The following is a 15533-nucleotide window of genomic DNA, read 5'->3' as shown; positions in this document are numbered from 1 at the left end:
CTACGCCTAATACACAGATGAAATAGTCCTCATGCGGCACAATACTAGATATTAATCTGTGGCCACCACTCTATTACTCGCTCAGTAATCAAACCTGTCATTATTCGCACAGCACACCGCACGGTGCGCGGCCACAGATCACTACGCGGGGACGAGCGGTGAGCTGTGATGCAATCTGATTGGCCGAACGTCCTTTGCCTCTATTGGTTGATTGTATCAAAGGAGGCAAAAGGTGACCAATGCGTTCCCGTCACTCGACTACCGTGCTGCTCAGTGTGTGCCAGGCAGCTTCCCTGTGGCATCATGGCATCAGCTGGCAGTGTCTCCTACTTTCAGAGAGCCAGTATCCTGTGGATGGCCGTCATCACCCTGGCCATGGGCTACTTCACAGTAAGCGGATCACTCAGCCCGGGCTCTGTGGTGTGTGGTGATGGGGCTGCGCTGCCTGTACCGCGGCGGTGCCGCAGCCGGGGAGGACGGTACCACATGTCCCCTCTTCTGGGGGTGTTCCGTCAGCGCTGGAGGAGCCTGTGCGCAGTGTGGCCTCTGTAGCTGCGGCTGTCCGCACAGACTGTCTTGTTGCCTCTCCGGGGCAGCTGTGGATAGATTTATATCGTGGAGTCACTGTGGGGGACACGTATAATAATACATTAATGGTGCTGCCTGTTAACCCCGTAAGGACGCAGCCAATTTTCCCTACTTGCTATTTTATCCTAAATGTGTAATTTTCTCATTATTTTTAACTGATGGCAAAGGGATTTGTATTTTTCGCTTTCTCTGTGACACTTAAGGGACTTGACCCTGTGATCGTGTGATTGCTTGCACTATATACAGAAGGGGTGGGCAAATAATTTTTCTGAATGGCCGCATGTAAGACCGTGACTGTGGTGGAGGCTGAACCAGTAGGCTGAAATTAATTCTGCTCAATATTAACATATTACAATTGATATAAAAGAATTATATCACTTAATATTTAGCAGATTTAAGTATACTAACATTCAACTATATACCACAAAAGCCCACCCACAGACCCCTAAATACAGTATGAGCCCCACAAAGCCCCTATATACAGTATGATCCCCCACAAAGCCCCTATATACAGTATGAACCCCACATAGCTTTCTAAATACAGTATGAGCCCCACATAGCCCACTATATACAGTATGAGCCCCACATAGCCCCCTATATACAGTATGAGCCCCACATAGCCCCCTATATACAGTATGATCCCCCACAAAGCCCCTATATACAGTATGAGCCCCACAAAGCCCCTATATACAGTATGAACTCCACATAGCTTTCTAAATACAGTATGAGCCCCACATAGCCCCCTATATACAGTATGAACCCTACATAGCTTTCTAAATACAGTATGAGCCCCACATAGCCTCTTAAATATTAGCCTCCTATATAGTGTGAGCCCCTACATACCCTTTTTATATACAGTATGCCCTTTTATATACAGTATGAACCCCCCTAGCCTCCTATATATAGTATGAGCCCCCATATAGCCCCTGTATGCAATATCAACCACCACATTGTCCCTATATACAGTATGAGCCCCACATTGTCCCCTATATACAGTATAAGCCCCCATATAGCCTTTTATATACAGTTTGAGCCCCTTCACACCTCCTGTATTTACAGTATTAGCCCCCACTATAGGCAGGCCCCCCTATATACAGTATGAGCCTCCACATAGCCTTTTATATACAACTAGATGGCAGCCCGATTCTAAAGAATCGGGAGTCTAGAATCCATATATACTTTATTTATTCAAATGTAAGAATAATACAATTAATAAATAATAGTAAGAAAGAACAAAAATAATAGGCAGTATATGGAGAAAACACCAAACAAAAGTTCAAAATTGATGTGAAAATGTCACTGAACCACTTCACAACTAAATATATATAGTTTTGGTAAATGGTATTATCATTTTTTTGACGAAATTCGGCAGGAGCTTGAAGAGCAACGTCACTGGGCCCGCCTCCACGCAGTAGAAACTTGCTGTGAGGTAAAAATTCAAAAATCACACCAAAATGGCGGGCGGAGTGTGTCACAGTACGGCACGTTTCTGATTGGTCGTTCGCAGCAGGCGGCAACCAATCAGACACTGGACACTGTTGACGTCACTTGTCTCCGGACATTAGCTCCGGACATTAGCTCCGCACATTATCTCCGCACATTAGCTCCGCACATTAGCTCCGGACAAAGCCACGGAAGTTGGCACAAATTGCAGGAAGTAGTATTCTAGGCAATTATATATTAGATACTAGATGGAGGGCGGTAATGTCACGATGGGGGCAGGCTTTGCAGTGTTGAGAATCTCTCCCCCCCCCCATGTGCTCACCCACCTATCCACACTCTCTTTCCACATGTGCTGACTTCTCCCTTCTGTGCTCTCTTCTTTGACCTGTCTACCCCATGTGCTATCCCCCTTGTCTGCTGTCTCTCTCCTTCCTGTGCTGTGTTCTCCCCTCATGTGCTGTCCTGTTTGAGCTGTCTCCCCCCTGTGCTCTGTCTCTCTCCCCCATCTGTTGTCTTCTCTCTTGTCATCTCTTCTTTGACCAGTGTACCCCATGTGCTATCCCCCTTGTCTGCTCTCTTTTTCTCCACCACTGTGCAAGGGGTTTTCCCACGAACAAAATTTAATTTTAAAAATTGTCTGACCGTGTACAGAACATACCACATCTCCTGGGCAGGGGAGGAAGCAAAATACAATATTAACATTACAGCAGGAGATCGTAGAGGATACATTTTGTGAGGTAAAATATTGTTTAAAAGCAGTCAGTGAAATATTTTACCTGACAAAATGAATCCTCTGTGATCTCCTGCTGTAATGTCAGCATGGTCTTTTGCTTCCTCCCCTGCCCAGGAGATGTGGTATGCTCCGTACATGATCTCACACACATACAATTTTTAAAATGATCTTTCATTTGTGGGAAAACCCTTTTAATGTGACCGGCTTCCTCTGCCTGTAGACACGTCGCGCATCTGCCGCCGGGATCAGCCAAATGATTCTCTGCACCTGCGTGTAATTAGGGCAGGCGCAGTAAATCAGACCACCGCTATCTTTGTGCAGACAGATAGCAGTGGTCACATTAAAACTTTGCATGCGCTCCTCCTGTACAAAGATGGCGGCGGTCAGTGAATCATTCGGCTGATTCCGACAGCGGCGTGTTCGCAACGGTGTTCCGCTGGTGGTACCGCGCAAGAGGATGTGTACAGTGTGTGTGGTGCGTACGGCGTATACAGTGTGTGTGTGGTGCTACAGTATTCCGCTGGTGGTACCGTGCCAGAGGCTGGTAACACCAGCAGTTTCCATATTGAGGCACCCATCACTTGGGTGTCCCAATATGGCGGTCACTGAACTTCCGCCGCTTGGAATTCTGGGATTCAGGCACATCTGGACGGAACAGGATGTGAAGACATTACAAGTTAAGTATATATTTAGATGAGCCCTCATATAGCCCCTGTAAATACAGTTTGAGCCCTGCTATATGCAGTATGAGTGCCTGCTATATACAGTATGAGCCCCCACATAGCCCCTGTATACAATATCAGCCACCACATAGCACCCTATATAGTGTACAAGCCCCAACATAGCCCCTATATACAGTATGAGCCCCACATTGCACCCTATATACAGTATAAGCCCCCATATAGCCTCCTATATGCAGTGTGAACACCCACATAGTTTCTTGCATACAGTATGAGCCCCCACATAACCCCTATATACAGTATGAGTAACTCCTATATACATTGTGATCCCCACATAGCCTCTATATACATTGTGAGCCCTCACAAAGCCTCCTATATACAATATCAGCAATCACATAGCCCCTATATATTGTATGAGCCCCCACAAAGCCTCCTATATATTATGAGCCCCACATAGTCTCCTATATACAGTATAAGTAGCCCCGTATATACAGTATGAACCCCCATATAGCTTCTCTATATACAGTGTGAGCTCCCACATAGCCTCCTATATACTGTGTGAGCAGTCTCAGTCTGCGGGCCGGACTGGAACAGCCAGAGGGCCTGCAGGAAGCACCTTGCCCAGCTCTGATATACAGTATTGCTTAAATATTGCTAGATATTGTAAAAATCAGTGTCTCCAGGTAAAGGTAATTGCCAGGATCTGCCCTGGGTAAGGCAGGCTCTGCTCGTGAGCCTGCTCCAAACACCCTGACGCTCTCAGGCTACTTTCACACATCATTTTTTTTGCCCTCAGGCACAATCCATTGAATGTTAAAAAAAACCGGATCCTTCGCAGATTGTGAAAAACCGATGCGACGGATGTTTTTTTTCGACGGATCCGACTAGCTGATATAGCTAAGCGGATCCTAAAAAATTGGAGCATGCTCAGTTAAAAAAAAAAACGGATCCGGTGGCAACTTTTGCTGGATCCGTTTTTTTTTTTGTTTTTTTTTTTCAAATTCACCGGATTGTGCCTGACAGCAAAAAAACTGATGTGTGAAAGCAACCTAAATAGTTAATGATGTAGCCGTAGCTATTATGGTTTGTTTTGGGTGGTTTTTAAACTAATTTTTCCATTTGTATTAGGGGTATTTATCCTGAGACGATACACCAGAATGCTTTTGTAGTGTGGTGTTATTATAGTAAATTTTAAGCCATGGGAGTCCTAAGATGGCAGCCTAATGACAGCCATCAGCCGCTACGACAGCCCACCTGTCCCACAGCTATGCTGGAGGAGGTGGAGTCAGTGGATTAAACCTCCACAATCTGAGCTGGTTCAGACTGGTTACTCCTTGGCTCCATCCGGGACACGTCATGAAGGGCTTGGACACCTCATTTACCGCAATGGTGATTTTCACATTCTCCCTTCTTTGCAGTGGACAGTTTTTTGGCCGGCTGAAGTCCCTTATGAACAGCTGGGGCCGGTAGGATCCTTCACGCAGTACATGGTGAAGAACTACTACATTGTCTTGTATTACGGGTATGTATTCTTCTAATTCATGGCTCTTCTGCTGGGGAAAGAATTCCAATTCCTAGAGGAAACAGCATTCATTCATCTAAACTACAGCATCACACCACCTACAGTAAGATGGGCGCCTCCTGATCACCGCTTCTATCTGGATGGATGCGGAAGATGACTGCTGCCTGCTCAGTGAAATCAGAGACGTCGCCAACTCTCTGGCTGTTCAATATTCCTTCCCATAAAAAGTTAGTAAACGTTTGTTATATACACCCCAAAATGTACCCAATGACAAACACAACCCAATCCCGAAAAAATCTAATCATCTCCATAAGACTGTCATCAAAAGAAAAAAAAATTATAGTCCACGAAATGTGAGAAAAAAAAAAAGTTCATCAAAAAGGCTAAAACTTGCAGCAACGCCAAGGGGGGCTAAGAGGTTGTCCCTGATTACAAGAATGGGACTGCAACCTTCCAAGCAGAAGTTCATGGGCGTTGGGCTGCAGGACCAGACTCAGATAGTCCAAGGTTCATCCAGAAACTTGGCTGGTTTTCATCCATGTTGCAGCCTTGGACCCTTTTCTTACATCCACATGGCATATATACATTTCAAAATGTACAAGATCAAATACGGTTTTGTATGTGAATAACTGGGATGTATCTGTAAGAATCAGATGCTACATAGACGATCTATATGGGATCCGGTCTATAGACTTGAATAGGTAAATCTCATCCGACGTATGCTGCGATTTATCTTTTACGCGCAGATTCGGTCTGTGAAAAAACCAACACTGATCTCAGCAGCCTGAGTCACCTTGGTCTGCGTGCTGTCCGCGCCATGTCATCTTGTTCCAGCTCTCAGAATGAAAATCGTCATATGAACGTGGCCTATAGGGTGGCGCTTTTCCTGGAATAAAGAAGTTAAGTCTTTCTAATCCCGTACTACCACTTCTAGGCTGGAATCACACATGCAAACCGCTCCCCAGCCTCTGGCATCTTGGTTGGCGGCCCGTTCTGTGAGCTCCTTGACTGACAGCTTAGACCAGTGGCATGAGCGCTCTGCTGGCTGGGACTTTGTGTTCTCTGTTGCTGCTCCGAGACAGTTTTGCTGCTGCAGCATCGGAGGAGCACAGCGGCACTGGATCTGGCAGGAAGCGCGAGATAAGAGTGTGCTCGAGCGATTCCTGCAAGCCTCAGGGTAGTGTTTACAGGCTCTATGGGAAAGTGCTTACAGGCTCTATGGGAAAGTGCTTACAGGCTCTATGGCGAAGCACGTACAGGCTCTATGGGGAAGCGCGTACAGGCTCTATGGGGAAGCACTTACAGGCTCTATGGGGAAGCGCGTACAGGCTATATTGGAAAGTGCTTACAGGCTCTATGGGGAAGCGCTTACAGGCTATATTGGAAAGTGCTTACAGGCTCTATGGGAAAGCACGGGAGATAAGAGTGTGCTTGAGCGATTCCTGCAAGCCTCAGCGTAGTGCTTACAGGCTCTATGGGAAAGCTCTCACAGGCTCTATGGGAAAGCTCTCACAGGCTCTATGGGAAAGCTCTCACAGGCTCTATGGGAAAGCTCTCACAGGCTCTATGGGAAAGCTCTCACAGGCTCTATGGGAAAGCGCTTACAGGCTCTATGGGAAAGCGCTCACAGGCTCTATGGGAAAGCTCTCACAGGCTCTATGGGAAAGCTCTCACAGGCTCTATGGGAAAGCTCTCACAGGCTCTATGGGAAAGCGCTTACAGGCTCTATGGGAAAGCGCTTACAGGCTCTATGGGAAAGCTCTCACAGGCTCTATGGGAAAGCTCTCACAGGCTCTATGGGAAAGCTCTCACAGGCTATATGGGAAACCGCTTACAGGCTCAATGGGAAAGTGCTTATAAGGACTGGTGGCAATCCATTATGAATGAGGGGTGTGCTGGAGTCAGACGCTCCTTATTTATGCAGAGGAGCAAGCCCCTTCATGAATCTGGAGCATCTGACGATCGGCGTGTGCCTCCTTGCGCTATGCCTGAAATCTCCATCGGATACTGGAGTGAGATTTCTGGGAAAAACCGCATCTTATCTTGAATTAGACAGATTGTGGCGTTACTCCCCTGCTGTGCCCCATCTCTCCCCAGTTCCACCTGTTTCGGCAGAGCTGGGAGAAACTGGTGTGAAGACTCCAAAAGACACAAAATGTAGGCACACACCAGAGGTTTTTTGCAACTTTTCAAAGCTTTTACACCAGAATTCTAGCATGAAAGCTTTGATGAGTCAAGTCCTAGGTGTTTGGCCACTTCTGCAAATTTGCAGTGGCGGCCGGTAACTTACGCAACACGTTGTAAGAAATAGAATAATAAATCCCTGTGTTCTTGAGAACTGAGAATATTTATAATAAGGCTAGGGTCACATTGCGTTAGTGCAATCTGTTTAGCGCTAGCGGATTGCGCTAACGCAAAGTTTTTTATGGGGCTGCGGTCGGGGTCGCGGTAACGTCCCCGCTCTCGCAGATCCCCGATCTGCGAGAGCGGGGAACGGACCGCGGGCGCGCCTCGGACGCTGCAAGCAGCGTCCGCGGCGCGCCAGGAATCACTGGCGCGTCGCTAGCGCGTGCCGAACATGGCACGCGCTAGTGAAGCGCGTTCCCATTAGCGTGAATGGGCGCGTTAACGGCCGCGTTGCATGGCGTTAATTTCGCCGTGCAACGCTGTCCGTTTAACGCGGTCCCATAACGCAATGGGAACAAGTAAGTTGCAAAGTTGTAATTTTGACCATTAAAAAAATTCCCTGTTAGGGGGATTCTTGATGGAGTATTTTGAGCCCAGAACAGAAGTACTGTATAAAGGAATAGAGAACATAACAGAAGGACTTTTAACTTCTTCAAGCTAAATTTACTTTTGGCTTTGGGTGACAAAAGCAAATCTTGATGTGTGTTTCGGTTCCCACCGTCAGTGTACTTGGCCACAGGGACCTCACTTCTTCCCAGGGACGTGTGATTCACATACTAGGATCTGATGCTAGTCTTGGCACTAAATATTCTGCTCCTGGTGCCGCCTCAATGCAGCCTTTGTCCTGAAACCCCATGAAACAGCGGGTGGTGGGTCTATTCTTGTCCTACTGAGCCGGCTGGTTAATATTAAACTTAGAATTCTGAAATGAGTTCCCAACATCATGGACCACAGAATCCCCACAAGGTAAAGGAAAAGTCACACCATTGTGGATAGATTTATACTGTAAATTAGAAAAATATGTTTGTTGTTTATTTAGTACTTATTTTATTCACACAGCACCATTGATGCCACAGCACTTCACATACATCATCACTGTCCCCATTGAGGCTCACAACCTGAATTCCCTATTAGACTTAGAAGTGTAGGAGGAAACTCACACAAATACGTGGAGAACATACAAACTCCTTGTAGATGTTGTCCTTGGTGGGATTTGCACCCAATACCACAGCTGCAAAACTATTGTGCTAACCACTGAGCCACTGTGCTTCCCTAAACATTGTACAGTTCTAATCACTAATCCACCGTACTGCTCTAAATATAATACACCTCAAACTACTGTGCCACCATGCTTTCCTAGATATAGTACCGTGCTAACCTCTGAGCCACCATTTGTCGTATATATATAATACAGTGCTAACCATTGAGCCACAGTATTGCTCTATATACAATATAGTGCTAACCACTGATCCACTGTGTTGCCTACAGTTCAAACAGGAATGGAATGAGAAAAGAAAAGGGATAAAGTTCCAGGAGAGAATGGGCATTTTCTGTGCCATAAAGCATCGGTCAGTTTAGCAGATCCAAGCTCTTGGCTTATTGGCATATGTAGTGTTGTTGGTTGGTAAAGTGCAGCAAGGCCAGATATTTGGTAAGGGTTCGCTCACACTGGGGTATAAACTGGACGAGTCCAATCTGCTATATAAATCGGATTGCACTCAGACCAATGTTATTCAATGAGGCTGTGCAGATCTGGGTATTTGTTTCTCTGATGTATTCTGCATGAGAATAAAATTGCAACATGTTGTGATTTCACTCTGGAATCGGTACAGTGCGAGTAAAATATCACATGCAGAAAGAGCAAGAAAAAGATCATGCCCACATAGACAGGAACACCTCCATATATAATCCTTATTGTTGGAAGCACATGTTTTGTGGGCTGTCATTTTCCTCATTCTAGGATATGACATATATATATATATATATATATATATATATATATATATATATATATATATATATATATATATATATATATATATATATATATATATATATACATGTTTTCTTGCATGTTTGCATTTTTTAAGTGTTTTTAATGGTTCTTGTGTTGTTGTTTTGTGTGTGTACTTATGTGCAGTCTTGAGTTTTTTGCCAATTTAATAATAAAAACTATTTTTGATACTGGATTATATATGGAGGTGTTCCTGTCTATGTGGGCATGATCTGTTTCTTGCTCTTTCTTCTTGTTTAATCACAAGCCCACAGTGAACCTTCCAATCTTTGTTGTATTTTTGCGGTGCCCTCCATTTATATATTTATTAAAATATCACATGCCGAACAGGGCATCAGAAGGACATCCGATGTTCATGGATACACTACAATTCTGTGCGATTAAGTAAGAGTATGGATTGTGCACAGACGGCACACAGATGACAAGTGAGAAAGAAACTGTCACACTTTTCCTGGATCAGAATTGGACCGTCTTTTTCTTGTTTTGTTTTTTTATACACCCTCCTTTGATTGGTTTGATACATTAACTCTGTTGTGCCCATAAGACCACATCATGTGCTACCATCATTACAGTAGGACAGAATAATGAATTTCTTCTTGTCGTATATGTGAACGTGACACTTTTTCTCGGTCAGCTGAGGTAGTACGGGCTTCTACTGAGCACAGCTCGTTTATGAACAGATTCTGTCCCTTTTCTAATTAGTGGAGGATATCCTCTCTGCCCTGGTATTTTGTGTATAGCGGATTCAGAGGTGGAGGGTACAGGAATATCTACAGGGCTCCGCTCACATCGGTGCCTAATACCTACTTAGGATCCTTTGTTGTACATAATGTAATATTTTCCTTGGAAAAACAATAGCGTTTTAGATACGGCCGAGTCTCGCAGGTTAAAACCCAGCTCTGGCACCAGCACTCCGGAGCGGAGCGTGTGGCCGCATAGCAATACATGGAGCCGCACGCTCCGCTCCAGAGTGCCGGTGCCAGAGCTTGGTTTTAACCTGCGAGACTCGACCATATCTCGCTGTAGTGTGACTCCGGCCTAAAATAGTGACTAGCATGGCAAAATCTGATTACCCCACAATAAATCCTTCAGAGCCATGTGACATCCTTGATAAGCAGACACCATGACAGAGAAGTGACCACAGCCCCCACTGCGGCTCTCTAGCCTGTGGAAACAGATTTGCTCTTTGGCCTCTTGTAACAACCTCCAATATGGACACAAAAATGAAAGATAGCTGATTGATAAACTTTGGGAGCACAGTCCACATTCCTGGAGGCCCCGCCACAATCTTAGTTACTGTAGTCCGGCTAGTTAACCCTTTCCTACATGACGACACACTATAAGGTGTGAATTACGGTCATTAACCACAGTACATCAGGATAATACATCCTGATGAATTTGCAGGAACAGAATGTCGGGGGGGTGGGGGGTGAGCAATCGTTGGAGGTCTCCGGACCCAAACATTTGCCTGACTGCCCTGTGGTCTCTTTGCACCACAGCTGTGAGGGTCTGTGCACACGTTGTGGATTTGGCCCTGCGGATCCGCAGCAGTTTTCCATGCGGTGTACAGTACCATGTAATCCTATGGAAAACCAAAACCACAGTGCACATGCTGCGGAAAAGTCCGCGCAGAAACGCAGCGGTTTATTTTCCACAGCATTCTTTGTACGGATTCCGCAGCGTTTTATACCCATTTCATAATAGAAAATCGCAGGTGTGAAAACGCAGGTAAAACGCAGGTCGTTTTACCTGCGGATTCTGTAGAATCCGCTTGGAAAAATCCGCAATGTGTGCACATACCCTGATAATGGGGCAATTGGCTATTGCTGTTCATGCAGTGTCCTGGTATTGTGTGCACAGCGACTCACACAGCAGTGCCTGTACATGTCAGTATTACTATTATTCTGCCATCCTTACAGCTTTCTCTCTTGTTTCAGATACGGGGTATCGTGGGCCATTCACAGTGCTGAAGCTCTATATAGCTTACGCCTCTGCAGGTCAGTATAGAGCTGGAAAGCGGTGTGTGGTCACTGATTATTGTTCGCTGTGTCCGGGGGCTTCACACTCTATCTTATGCCGGTTTCACCCATAGGGGTGGAGCCGCATATTCATCACTGTAATGGGCGGCACCACGTGACCGCTCATACAGGAGAAGCTGCGGCGAGGAGAGGAAGCAGCGAGGGAGCCGGGTAAGTATTTTATTAACAGCGGGGGGGGGGGGGGGCGCACAGGAGGGGGTTGGGGACAGGGATCTTCTTTATAAACGCCAAAAAAAAAAAAAAAAAAATTTTTCATATCTTCTCTCCAGCAAACGCTGCTGGAGAGAAGAAATGAATGGCGGCTTCAGCACCAGATGCAGGGGACAGCGCTTAACTGCAGCGCTGTCTCCTGCACGGTGCGTGTGGTACCCAGTCGGCACACGGATGCCGCACGTGTGCCACACTGATGTGCCACGTGGACACAACGGACACGGATAATTCTGGTACCGATTTTTCCGGTACCGGAATTATCTGGACGTGTGGGACAGGCCTTAGGATGCTAACTAAGGACTCATTCAGACATCAGTTTTTCACATCTGAGCGCTCGCCGTGTTTTTCACAGATATAGTACTCATGCCTAAGATACTGAATGGGGCCGTACACATGTCCCGGATATTTCCCAGGATGAAAAAAAATTGCAGCAACATGCCTGATCTGTGTGCAAAATAAAAATTGGCAACGCAAGTCTGTGGGTCTGAGGAAAAATCCAATAGCGCTCAGACCCATCCATATGATGTCCATGTTTTACGGACGATAGGAGAAGAGAGAGAAACTTTCTTTTTGTTTGTTTCTTACTAGTGATGAGCGAATATACTCGTTACTCGATATTTCCTGAGCATGCTCAGGGTGTCCTCAGAGTACTTGTTAGTGCTCGGAGGTTTAGTTTTTCTTGTTGCAGCTGAAAAATTTACATCTGTTAGCCAGCATGTACTTATGCTGGCTAACAGATGCAAATCATTCAGCTGCGGCAAGAAATCTCGAGTAACGAGTATATTCGCTCATCACTATTTCTTACCCGAGAGAAACGGATGAAGCTCTGCCAGTAAAAAGTGACGGCGCCCAAACTTTGCTGTTAAAAAGTGACGCCACAGAAACTCTGCTGGTAAAAACTGATTCCGCCCAAACTCTGCTTGTATAAACTGACACCGCCCCAAACTCTGCTGGTAAAAACTGCCGCCGCCGAAACTCTGATGGTTAAAACTGACTCTTCCCAAACTCTGATGGTAAAAACTGACTCCTCCCAAACTCTGCTGATAAGAACTGACGTCGCCCCAAACTCTGCTGGTAAAAACTGATCTCTGAGGGTAAGGCTATGTGCACACGTTGCGGATTGGTGTGCAGATTTTCCCGCACTGTTTTTGCAAAATCAGAAGGTAAAGAGCACTGCGGATTACCCGCGGATTTGCCGCGGTTTTTGTGTGGATTCCTATTGAGGAGCAGGTGTAAACCGCTGCGGAATCCGCATAAAGAATTGACATGCTGAGGAATAAACACCGCTGCATTTCCGCACGTTTTTTCCGCAGCATGTGCACTGCGGATTTCGTTTTCCATACGTTTACATGGTACTGTAAAATGCATGCATGGAAAACAGCTGCAGATCCGCAGCGTCAAATCCGCTGCGGATCTGCAGCAAAATCCGCAACATGTGCATATATCCTAAAAACTGACGCCGCCCAAACTCAGATATGCAAAAATCACTAATGAACTGCAGACTGATTTTCCCATACAGGTAAAGCAGTGACGTGTGAGTGAACCTTCCTCTGCAAAGGGAGCATGATGTGCAGGGACGTTCCCCACCGCCACTATTCCATCCTATTATGGCCCCAGCTCTAGGCCAGAATAATGCGCCTTCGGTTTTTATTCACATATTCTAGAAAATTTTGCACCTGCCAATTCTTCTAATGTAATCACACAATTTCTGCATCCAAACAGGACATACTTACACCGATGGCATTGCCTGAGACATTCCTTTGCACCTTTCCTCCGTTTCCTTAGAAGACACAAGACAGTCATGTGGTGCGGTGTGATCTAGCAGAGTATACAGTGTGATTACATAGGGATATTTGGTAACTGTACTTAACCACAAATGACATGTCTGCTACACAGACAATATATTACCCCGATGCTCGAGTCACAACATTTTAATTGGAAGTCCATTCTTGTTTTTAGATTTCCTCTTGAATCCCCACTATTTTTTTTACAAATAGGAAACATCGTTTGAGCCATTACACAACGTGCACACTAGATGGCAGCATGTTCTAGTAAAACATCTCATTGATTCAGCAACACAATTCTTATCACTAGAGATGATGGAACCTGTTCTTAGGACCCTGGTCCAGAGGCCACGCAGCATTCTGTGGCCCTAGATGGGAGCCATGCAAATCACCTACCTGCTGGCATCCCTGGTGCCCATTCTGATTAGTAGGTCTGGCACAATGGCGTGTGTGTCACACGGGAATGATGACGACGTTCCAGGTTAACATATCAAGAGGTGCCAAACATTCTGGCAGGTAGGTGGTTCCCAAGGGTCCCTTCTGGAGGTTACGGATACTGACAAGGCCAATGGCCCAGAGTCCTGCTCATTATTTTGCTTATCTGTACATAGCATACCTCTGTAGGGTCTGTAGACTGGGTGCGTATGGAATATGAAAAGAATATGAAAGTGATATAAAATCCTCTGTAAAGGTAACACAAGTACATATATCTGCAATAAAATAGGAACAACTTTCAGCAGGATAAAGCTTGCTGCTGCCTTGTTTCCCCATTCACATGCTGGCTTCTCTGAGCCAAAACGCCATTATACAGAATAAAACACAGAATTAGTGAAATCAAACAGTAAATATAATGGATCCATTTTATTTTACATTTGGTCAATATTATTTATAGATGGAACTTTAATTGAAATCTTTCTTTTTCCAGTTCTAAAGGGATCACCGACTCTGGAACCAGGGTGCTGTGGTTTGTACAAACCTTCCTTTTCGGATTTGCTTCTCTCTCTCTCCTCCTTTCATACAAGCCAGGAAAGAAACGGAGATAAACTGGAAAAAAAGACTGTACCGTGAACGAACACAATGTGCTTTCTGGGTTAATACAAAGTTAACCCTTTATTGATTTCAGGGACCAATCATGTAAAACCCTACTAAAATTCTTCATTTCCAAGTCATTCAGCATAATAACCCAGTTACGGTCCAATGTCACCCCAGAAAAGTTCCCGAAATGCCATGAGAGTTGTGACCGTGTGATGTAGCTATAAAGACGTACCAGTGTAACTGTGTGGGATGAATGTGGGTGCTTTTCTTTCCACCATTAATCGCATGTCATGTATCAGCTGATTCTGGAACCTAAAGAATAAACTGTGATTTTTGTAGTTTGATTAATATACATGTTTTGTCTATCCTGATGTCCAACCTGTGAACTTGTTTTTCTGTATCAAAAACTCCAGAAAAGATTGAGCACATTGTCATATGATGCGCCATTTACCGAATAAAGCTGGGGAATCTAGGCATAAAGGAAGAACTTACATTGAGGACTTCCAGTCTGTTTACTGGTATAACTTCAATGTCCTTGATGCCAAACTGTCAAGTTATACATACCGAACATGTCATAGGATATGCTGCCCAACTGGATCTCAACACTGTATACTTAAAGGGGATGTCCAGCCACTAAGCATATAGGAAAATGCTTGTTCATAATGAACAGGAAGTACAGAGACTGTTGGGATACCTGGGCAGAGTAGAGGTTATGAAAGCATCCATTTGTTTGTTATTTTAAAGCTATTTTATGAGGGGTTTTTTAAATTTAAAGGCTAGACAAGCCCTTTTTAAAAGGAATCTGTCAGCATGTTTTTGCTATGGAATCTGATAGCAGCATAATATAGAGACAGAGATCCTGATTCCAGGGATGTATCACTTACTGAACTGGTTGGGGCAGTTCTTTTAGGATCCCTGGTTTGTCTGACGTAGATGTAGCAGATGTCACGATCTCCACTCTGTTCCTGTCTGATATGTTACTTTGTGTAGGGGCTGTCAGTCTGTTTTGGTTGTGCTGGATCTGTGCTGCAGTCATCTGTATTCACTTTCCTTGATTAGTCTTCTACTTAACCCCTTACTGCCATCGGACATACTATTACGCCGACGGCAGTATTCCCCGCTTTGGCTACTTTCACACTAGCTTCGTACGACGCACGTCGCAATGCGTCGTTTTGATGAAAAAACGCTTCCTGCAAAGTTGGCTGCAGGATGCGTTTTTTCCCCATAGACTAACATTAGCGATGCATTGCCACACGTCGCAACCGTCGTGCGACAGTTTCGTCGTGTTGTGGCGGACC

At 45.2% G+C, this 15533-nt stretch overlaps 1 protein-coding gene across 1 annotated transcript; it reads left to right on the top strand.

The window, feature by feature from the left end:
* The first annotated feature begins 215 nt into the window (after positions 1 to 215).
* Positions 216 to 14587, top strand: TMEM254 (transmembrane protein 254). Its single transcript, XM_069753103.1, has 4 exons — positions 216 to 390; positions 4863 to 4966; positions 11105 to 11164; positions 14126 to 14587. The coding sequence occupies exons 1-4, from the start codon at positions 304 to 306 to the stop codon at positions 14241 to 14243; spliced, it is 369 nt and encodes a 122-aa protein (XP_069609204.1). The 5' UTR covers positions 216 to 303; the 3' UTR covers positions 14244 to 14587.
* Positions 14588 to 15533: the final 946 nt, after the last annotated feature.

This window comes from Ranitomeya imitator, chromosome 2 (genome assembly GCF_032444005.1).
Source record: "Ranitomeya imitator isolate aRanImi1 chromosome 2, aRanImi1.pri, whole genome shotgun sequence".
Lineage (NCBI taxonomy): Eukaryota > Metazoa > Chordata > Amphibia > Anura > Dendrobatidae > Ranitomeya > Ranitomeya imitator.
This window is presented reverse-complemented; position numbering and strand designations above follow the sequence as displayed.

Excerpts from the sequence above, each read along its gene's own strand:
- TMEM254 (XM_069753103.1), top strand. The coding sequence starts at position 304 with ATGGCATCAGCTGGCAGTGTCTCCTACTTTCAGAGAGCCAGTATCCTG. Across the intron at positions 391-4,862 it reads TGGCCATGGGCTACTTCACA|TGGACAGTTTTTTGGCCGGC; the intron begins GTAAGCGGATCA and ends CCTTCTTTGCAG. Across the intron at positions 11,165-14,125 it reads TATAGCTTACGCCTCTGCAG|TTCTAAAGGGATCACCGACT; the intron begins GTCAGTATAGAG and ends TTCTTTTTCCAG.